Raw genomic sequence first — 8846 nt, 5'->3', positions numbered from 1 at the left:
TGAGGGGGGGGCTGGGGATGGCGGCGGACGGAGCAGCAGGGGCAGTTCTGGGGGGCGAGGGGTTGTCCTGGGGGGCTTGGGGCTGTTTGTGGGGGGCTCAGGGCTGTCTGGGGGGGCTTGGGCTGGCATGGGTCAGTGAACACCCACCCCGGGGAGGGGGTGACCCCTCTGTGCCCCCCTGGGGGGGTCCCCACTTTTGGGTGTCACTCCCTTATTTTGGTCCTTCACACAAGACCCGGGGGGGGCGGGCACCGGCCCAGCCCTTGCGGGCTGTGAGGGGCCCGGTCCGGTTCCAGCTCCCGGTCGCCCGGTACCGGATCCCCGGGGGGGGGTGGGGGTGGGGAGGGGGCACCGGGACCCTCTCGGGCAGCTCCGGGGGTCGCGGTGGGGGGAGGCACCGGGAAGGGGCGGGCGGGAAGGGGCTGAGCCCGGCCCCGGGGAAGGGCTGCGGCGGCAGCACCGGGACACTCGGGACCCCCCCGCCGCCCCCCGGGCGCGGATTGGCGGCGGCGGGGGCGCAGGGCGGAGCCGGCCCGGTGGAGCCATGACGTCATCACCGGCGGGCCGGCCCCAGCCCCGGTCCCGGTCCCGGTCCCGGCCATGCCGCCCGCCGTCCCCCCCCCGCCGTAGCTCCCGGTGAGTCCGGTCGCGCCGCGGCGGGAGGGCGGGTGGGGGGGGTGGCGGCACCGGGGGTTCCCCGGGGAAGTCGGGGCCGCGGCTCGGGGGGCACCGGCAGCCCCGCGGTGCGGAAGGAGCGGGGCGGGGGAGGGGGGGGGGGTCCCGCTGCCGCCGGGCACCGGAACGTGCCGCGGGGAGGGGAAGGGGGGGGCGGGGGTGCCCCGACCGGTCCCCCCGCTTCCCGTACGTCCCTGGTGCCCCCCGGTGCGTCCTGGCTGTCCCCACCGCGTGTCCCCGCTGTCCCCGGGCTGTTGTCCCCAGCGCATCCCGTCTGTCCCCGGTGTGTCCCCGCTGTCCCCGGGGTGTCCCCACCGGCCCCTCGTACATCCAGGCTCTCTGCCTGGCTCTCCCGGCTGTCCCTGGGGTGTCCCCAGTGTCCCCACTGCATCATGGATGTCCCTGGGGTGTCCCCAGTGTCCTCAATTCATCCTGCCTGTCCCTGGGGTGTCCCCAGTGTCCCCAGTTCATCCTGCCTGTCCCTGGGGTGTCCTCCACTGTCCTCCACCCCACCCGCAGCTCCCCACTGTCCCCAGTGCACCCCAGCCTGTCCCCTGTGTGTCTCTGCTGTCCCCACTGCATCCTGGCTGTCCCCAGTGTCCCCAGTTCATCCTGGCTGTCCCTGGCGTGTGTCCCTGGGGACTCCCAGCTGTCCTCCATGTGTCCCTGCTCCCCCAAGGCTGTTTCTCCAGCACATCCCACTTGTCCCCAGTATATCCCGCCTGTCCCCAGGGTGTCCTCGCTGTCCCTGGCCTGTCCCCGGTGCATCCCAGCTGCCCCAGTAGCAGCCCAGCAGGGTTGGGGACAGTCGGGGCTGTCACCCCCTGTCCCCAGGTTGGCAGCTGGGGACCCTGGCATGGGGGACAGGCCAAGGCCAGCCCGTCGTGGCCGGGGCGCAGGGGGCCGTTCGCTGCCGCGCTGGCACGGCCACTGCCGCGTGGTTTGGGCACGTGCCGCGTCCCCGGGGTGGCGGGTGCGAGTGACCCCGGGGTTGGGGGGGGGACAGGGACAGGGACCAGGGAGGGGGACCCAGGCTCTGGGTGCCCCCGGCTCTGCCGGAGCTGTGTCCCCCTCCCCACAGGGACCCTCGCGTTGTCCCTGCAGGGCCTCGTGCTGGGGGAGGTGACGGCCACGCCGTCCATCTGTCGGCCCCCCCCCACCCCGGCGGGGGCCTGGGGGGGCCGCGGGCTGCTCTTCCCCTCCAGACAGAGTCTCACTTCCCCCCGTGACGCAGCCGGAGCCGCCGGCCCCGGGGCCGCTTCCTGCGCCGGGGGCAACGTGAGGGGGGCCCACGGGCCACCCTGGCGACCTGCCTGGGTTTGCTGCTGGTCCGGGGACAGGGACGGGGACAAACACGTGCGAGGTCCGGCCGCGTGTGCTGGCGAGGGCGCGCGGTCCCGGGGCCACGCAGCCCGTGGCAATGGGGACAACCGGCTGGGGGGGTTGGGGGGGGACATGGGGAAGGTGCCGCAGCCCCCCCCCTCTGCGCCCGTCCCCGCTGCAGCCACCCCCGGTCATTTTTGCCGCTCTCGGTGCGTCGGGTGGGAGAAGGTGGTGGAGTTTGCTCCAGGGCCGTCCGGTGGCCCCCGGTGCCCCCCACCCACTGTGCAGCCACGCAGGGTCCCTGGGGGGGGGGCCAGGGCCTCGCCACCTCCATCACCCCCACACCCTCCGGTTGCCCCCAAACTGCCGAACCCCCCCGCCGGGGCACCGGCCACTGACGCCCGTGGGGGCCGGGTGAGCCGGGGCCACGTGGCCCCGTGTGAACCCCAACCCCTGCCCGGCTCGTGGGGTGCGGGGTGGAGGCCACGGCCAGGGGCCGCGACCCCCGGGGGGGCCCCCCAGAGGGTGCCCAGGATCCTGGGGGTCCCTCTCCAAAGGGTGCTGGGTGCCCCGGAGGGGGTCCCTCTCCGTGGGGGTGCCCCGTACCCCCGGGGGCGCCCGGTGCCACCCGGCGATGCCCGGTGCTTTCTCTCCCGGGATGTCCGGTGTCCCGGTGCCGCCTCTCCCGGGGGTCCCCGGTGCTCCCTGCCCGGGGCTGGCGGAGCCGCGCACCGGGGGCGGTGGCGGCCCCGGCTCCTCCCCGGCCGCGGCGGGAAGGCGGAGCCGGGCCGCCGCCGCCTCCCAACAATAGCGCGGCCGGGCCGGGCCGGGATGGAGCCGCCGCCACCGGGACCGGCCCCGGGGCCGCGCTGAGCGGGGACGGGCGGCGCCACCGGGAGCACCGGGCGTGAGTGCGCGGCGGGGGCGGGAGCGCGGCGGGGGCGGGGGGGGCCCGGGCCGGGGCCGGTGCTCGGGGCCGGTGCTCGGGGCCGGCCCCTGTTCCGGTGCGCACGGGGCGAGCGGCGGGGGGAGGCACCGGCACCGGCACCGGGGGGAGCCCCGGGGTAAGCGGCGTGTGCGGCACCGGGGGGGGCCCGTCTGCACCGCGGGGATCCTGAGCACCGGGTGCTGCGCGTTCCGGTGCCCCGGGGCCGGTGCCAGCCCCGGCGGTGCTGCGCATCCCGGTGCCCCGGGACCGGTGCCGGTGCCACCCCGGGAAGGGGCGGGGGGCGCTGGGCGGCAGGAGGGGTCCCTGTGGCTCCCGGTGCCGGTGGAGTCGGGGCTCGGCCCCGGGGCTCCCCCGAGGCTCCGTCCCCCTCCTCAGCCCTGTTCCCCCCCGCAGGTGACACCGCAGAGGGACGGGGCTGGGGACATCCCGAGCGAGGTAAGGGGGTTCCGGGCTGGCCAGGGCCTGGCAGTGCTGGGAGGGGGACCAGTGGCCGGGGGCCAGCGGTGGCCCCGGCCTGACGCACGTCCCCCTGCAGCCAGCGATGTCGGAGAGCGTGGCCGAGGTGCCGGGAGACGGGAGCCCCGCGGCGCTCGGCGAGACGGGCACCAGCCATGAGCTGCTGCAGCGGCTGCGGGAGCTGGAGGTACGGCGGGGGCCAGGGCCGCTGAAAGCCAGGGCCACCGGGCAGCCGTGGCTGGTGCCACGGGGCAGCCATGGCCACCAGAGACTAGGGCCACCAGGGCAGCCGTTGCTGTTGCCTTTGGGTAGCTGTGGCTGGCACCATGGGGCAACCATGGCCACTAACGCCCTGCAGCCGTGGCTACTGTGGATGTGTGGCTGGTGCCACGAGGTAGCCATGGCTATTACCTTCAAGCAGCTGTGGCTGGCGCCACAGGGCAGCCATGGCCACTAGAAACTAGGGCTACCAGGGCAGCCGTGGCCATTACCTTCAGGAAGCTGTGGCCATTGTCTTCAGGCAGATGTGGCTGGTGCCACGGGGCAGCTGTGGCCACCAGAAACTAGGGCCACCAGGGCAGCTGTGGCCGTTGCCTTTGGGCAGCTGTGGCTGGTGCCACGGGGCAACCATGGCCACTAACTCCCTGCAGCCATGGCCACTGTGCATCTGTGGCTGGTGGCACCGTGCAGCCGTGGCCAGTGCCACCGTGCAGCCATGGCCACCGTGCAGCCGTGGCCAGTGTCACCGTGCAGCCAGTGCTAAGAGGCAGCCACAGCCGGTAGCCCAGACACCACACTGGGGGTCAGCACTTTCCTGCTTTCCGTGGCCCTCGTGTGCCCCCAATCCTGGGGCAGCCCCATCCCTCCACGCGTGGCCCTGGGTGCCACCAGGCAGACGAGGGGTCCCCTTGGTGCCACGGGGCAGGGGGGGGCCCCTCCACCACGTCCCCTGAGGTGTCCCCACTCTGTCCTCAGGCGGAAAACTCGGCCCTGGCTCAGGCCAACGAGAACCAGCGGGAGACATACGAGCGCTGCCTGGATGAGGTACCGGGACACGCACACACACACACACACACACGTGTGCACACACGTGTGCCGGGGCACGGGGCTGCGTGTGCCCTCGCACACACCCCCCCCCAGGCCCCCCCTCTGCTCCCCAGGTCGCCAACCACGTGGTGCAGGCGCTGCTCAACCAGAAGGTGGGTGTCAGGGAGGGGTGGGGGGGTTGGTGGGGGCTGGGTGGGGGGGTCCTGACTGACGTGTGTGTCCCCCCCCTGCCCCCCCCCCCCCGGCCAGGACCTGCGCGAGGAGTGCATCAAGCTGAAGAAACGCGTCTTTGACCTGGAGCGCCAGAACCAGGCGCTGAGCGACCTCTTCCAGCAGAAGCTGCAGCTCTCGGCCGGATCCCTGCCCCAGGTGCTGGGGAGAGCGAGGGGGGGGGGTCACAGGGCAAAAAACCGCCCCCCCAAAGCTTAACCCAGCATCTCCCTCCTCTCCAGCTGTTGCTGCACCCGGTGCCGGTGCCCCCGGATGCCCCGGTCAGTCCCCAGCCGGGCTCTGCCGAGCAGCCGCCCCCCCCGCTGCCCCCCGGCCGCTGTGTCCCCCTGCCAGAGGTGGGTACTGGCGTCTCCAAACTCCCCCACCCCGGTGTCCCCCCCCACTCCGGGCTGTGCCACCCCCCCTCTCCTATTGCCTTTCTCCAAGCCTGCGGTGTCCCCCAGCCTGTGGTACCCTGCTTTCCTGGCCCATGGTGTCCCCTCCCCTGGTCCGTGGTGTCCCCGTCCCCATGGCATCGCCCTCCCTGAGCCTCTTCTGTCCCCAGTGTCCCCATGGTGGCCCCATCCCCGTCCCCAAACCCCTTTTCCCCTGGTGTCCCCGTCCCCGCTGTGTTCCCACCCCTTTTGCGTCCCTCTCCCCCTCTCCCTCCGCCCGTGGTGTCCCCAGAGTGTCGTCCCCGTCCCCCCCCCGCCCCAGCCCGCTGCCGTGGGGCTCAGCACCGGGTGCCTGCGCGGTGACAGTGCCCGGACCCCATAGGTGACCCCGTCGGTGCCATCGGGCAGCCCCGGGCTCAGTCCCGGCGCCCCCCCCCTGGACGCCCTCTCCCCCTTCTTCAAGAAGAAAGCCCAAATCCTGGAGGTGCTGCGCAAGCTGGAGGAGACGGACCCGCTGCTGGGGCCCCCCCCGGCCTCCCCCGGCTCCCCCGAGCCCTGCGCCGCCCCGGGTTGGCCCCCCTGCCCGCTGCGGGGGCCGGGGGCTGCCGGGGGGGGGTGGCGGGGGGCCGAGGGCAGCCCCTGCTCCTCGCCGGAGGAGGCTGCGCCGCCGCGGGGGGCCCTGCTCAGCGCCTTGGCCGAGCGGCTGCTGCGGGGCGAGGCGGGGGGGGGCTGCTGCCGGCGCAACGGCGAAGCCCCCGGGGGACCCCCCCGGCAGCGACACAGCGAGCACCCCGCTTTCCTGGGGCTCTACACCCCGGGCGAGGAGAGCCCCGAGGGGGGTTTCGCCCCACTCTCGCCCGGGGGGGGCCCCAACCCTTTGCCCTCCCCCCCAAAGGTGCTCAAGCTGCCGCCCCCCCCTGGGGCGTTGCGCCTCAGCCCCCAGCTCGCCCGTGCCTCCAAGATCCCCTGTCGCGGTGGCAACCCCGAGGCCTCGCCGGCCTTCAGCCGCCGCGCCTCCCCCGACGCCCCCCCGGAGCCCGGCTCCCCCGAGCCCCCCGCCTTTCCCCTGCCCCGCGCCTATGAGGTGGCCGAGCAGCCCCCCGGCCCCCCGGGTCCCCCCGCCAGCGGGGAGCGGGCGGCCGCCTCCCCCCCCAGCACCCGCCGTGGCACGGGGGGCTCAGCCCCCTCCCGCCGCCCCGGCAAGAAGCCCCCCGAGCCGGGCTACTTGCCCTTCAAGGAGCGCTTGGCCGCTTTGGGCAAGCTGCGGGGGGCCGAGGGCCGCGAACCCCCCGGCCCGGGGCGGCCTGAGCGGGGCCACAGCGCCGAGACGCGACCCCCACCCCGGGGGGGTTTGGGGGGCAGCCTGAAGCACCCCGAGCCGGCGCACGGCGGGGAGCCCCTGGCCCGGTGCTACTCCTCCGGCTCCATGGGCGAGCCCGGCAAGGTGGGGGGCAAGGGACGCCCCGCCGGCGGCAGGACCCCACCGCGGGCCCCCCCGGCCCCCCCCGCCAAGGCCTCCCGCAGCCCCCACAGCAGCCCCACCAAACTGCCCACCAAGGCGGGCGCCGGCAAAGCCGGGACGCCGCGGGGCGAGGAGGCGGCGGGGGCCAAGGCGGTGGCCCCCCACAAAACGCCGCCGGTCCCCGAACCCCCCGGCACAGGCGGGGGGCCGCCGCCACCCCCGCTGCCGGGCGCTGCCGCCGGGCACTCGGCCATCGAGGAGAAGGTGATGAAGGGCATCGAGGAGAACGTGCTGCGGCTGCAGGGGCAGGAGCGGGCGCCGGCCGGAGAAGCCAAGGGCAAGGGGGCCAGCGGCTTGGCCAGCTGGTTCGGGCTCCGGCGCAGCAAACTGCCGGCGCTGAGCCGGCGCGGGGATGGCGGCCGCGGGCGGGAGTGGGCCGGGACGCCGGCTCCTCTGCGCCGGGAGGTCAAACTGGCCGCCCGTAAATTGGAAGCCGAAAGCCTCAACATCTCGAAGCTGATGGAGAAGGCGGAGGATCTGCGCAAGGCGCTGCGGGAGGAACACGCCTTCCTGCAGGGGCTGGCGCTGGAGAAGGGGCGCCCGCGCGGGCCCCCCCGCGGCCCCGGCCACCTCCCGGTCATGTACCAGGAGGTGACGGCCGAGACCTTCATGCAGCAGCTGCTCGACAGGTCGGTGCCCACCTGGGTGGGGTTGGGGGGTGCCCTCTGTGCCCCCCCCCCGCCCCAGCCTGCTCTGAGGGGACCCTGTGTCCCCCCCCCCAGGGTGGACGGGAAGGACGCGCCCTACGAGAGCCGCCTGGACAAGCGGGAGCTGTGTGACCTCCGGCACGTCCCTCCCGACGCCAAAGACCCCCGGCTCTGCCGCCCGGCCCGCAACGGCATCGTGGGGCACCTGCGGGAGCCCCCTGACAAGGTGAGGACCCCCCCCCCCCCGCGCACACACTGTCACTGCTCTGGGGTGACCCCGCAGCCGCTCACCCTCTGCTCTCCCCCCCCCCCCCCAAAATTCAGGTGCCCGACGTGGGGCTCCGGGACGAGCTGCCGTCGGACGAGAGCTTGTCCGAGTCGGGGACGGCGCAGCACTTCGCCGGTGAGGGGGGGGCAGGGGGGGTGCAATATGGTGGGGAAGGGGGGGGATACGGTGGGGAGGGGGGCACCGGGGTGGCTCCTCCTTTCCCCCCCTAACCACACCAGCACTGACCCCTCCCCTTGTGCCCACAGCCTGCGGGTCGCTGACGCGGACGCTGGACAGTGGAATCGGGACCTTCCCCCCCCCCGACTACGGGGGGGTCCCCGCCAAGAGCACCCCAAAACCCCGGGGCCGCCCCGAGCCGCTGCCCAGCGTCGCTGCGGCGCGGCCGCCCGCCAGCAGCACCAAAGTGCCGCGCAAGGCCCGGACGCTGGAGCGGGAGGTGCCCAGCGCCGAGGAGCTGCTGGTGGCCGGCAAACACCGGAGCGCCCCGGTTTGCCGGCCCCCGGCCCCCCCCGGCCACCGCGCTGTGCCCCAAGGTCGGTGTCATGCTGGGGGGGGGGGGGGGCGGGGCACACAAGGCCGCAGCGATGGCGCCGGGTGTGCACCCCCCACTTGTGCATGGTGCAACGGGGGCTCAGCTCCCCCCAGCAGGGAGATGGGGGTCACGGGGGGGCCCTGAAGGCCAGCGCTGACCCCCCCCTTTTCCCCCCAGATGCCGGCGATGCCGCCGGGAAGCCACGGCGCGTCCAGCAGAGCAAGAACTGGACCTTCCCCAACGCCAAAGCCTGCGGCGCCCCCGACCCCTTCCTCTGCCCCCCCGGGGGGCTGGAGGGGCTGCACCGGCCCGCCCTGGTAAGGGGGAGGCAGGGGGTTCTGTGAGAGCACCCTGCATGGCTGGGGAGTGGGGGGCGCAGCGAGCCCCCCGCCCCCCCCCGCCTTGTCCTCACCGTGCTGCCCCTCCCTAGGCACCCGTGTGCAGCCCGGCGGGACATCGAGGGGCGTCCCCCGAAGCCCCCCCGCCGCTGCCCCCCGCCCTGAGCGCCAGCAGCAGCCGGACGCCCAGCGCCTCGGACGTGGGGGACGAGGGCAGCACGGAGGCTCGCTCGCGGGACGGGGGGCACGGCCCCCCAGGCCTGGAGCACTCCGAGTCCCTCAGCGACTCGCTCTACGACAGCCTCTCGTCCTGCGGCAGCCAGGGCTGAGCCCCCCCCCCACCCCACGTCCCCCCCACCCCATCTCCTTCCCCCCGCCACCGCCGCACTCGCACGTCTTCCGCGCCCCCACCCCGCTGCTCCCCGCTCCCACTTTGGGGGTGCTGCCTGGAGTGGGGGGGGGG

General features: G+C 75.0%; 1 protein-coding gene across 3 annotated transcripts; it reads left to right on the top strand.

Moving 5' to 3' along the window:
* The first annotated feature begins 564 nt into the window (after window positions 1-564).
* Window positions 565-8824, top strand: NCKAP5L (NCK associated protein 5 like). Of its 3 annotated transcripts, none has more exons than XM_074853901.1 (13): window positions 565-636; window positions 3341-3382; window positions 3483-3590; window positions 4379-4447; window positions 4564-4602; window positions 4700-4819; window positions 4903-5016; window positions 5438-7206; window positions 7300-7450; window positions 7549-7627; window positions 7759-8046; window positions 8223-8362; window positions 8476-8824. In XM_074853901.1, the coding sequence occupies exons 3-13, from the start codon at window positions 3489-3491 to the stop codon at window positions 8710-8712; spliced, it is 3108 nt and encodes a 1035-aa protein (XP_074710002.1). In that variant the 5' UTR covers window positions 565-636; window positions 3341-3382; window positions 3483-3488; the 3' UTR covers window positions 8713-8824. The 3 variants fall into 3 exon arrangements, with proteins under 3 accessions (XP_074710002.1, XP_074710003.1, XP_074710000.1); XM_074853902.1 differs by lacking the exon at window positions 565-636 and adding an exon at window positions 1964-2038; XM_074853899.1 differs by lacking the exon at window positions 565-636 and adding an exon at window positions 2801-2905.
* The last annotated feature ends 22 nt before the right edge of the window (window positions 8825-8846 follow it).

Source organism: Strix uralensis, chromosome 33 (genome assembly GCF_047716275.1).
Source record: "Strix uralensis isolate ZFMK-TIS-50842 chromosome 33, bStrUra1, whole genome shotgun sequence".
NCBI lineage: Eukaryota > Metazoa > Chordata > Aves > Strigiformes > Strigidae > Strix > Strix uralensis.
The sequence above is the reverse complement of the archived record's forward strand: the minus strand, read 5'-3'. Positions and strand labels throughout refer to the sequence as shown.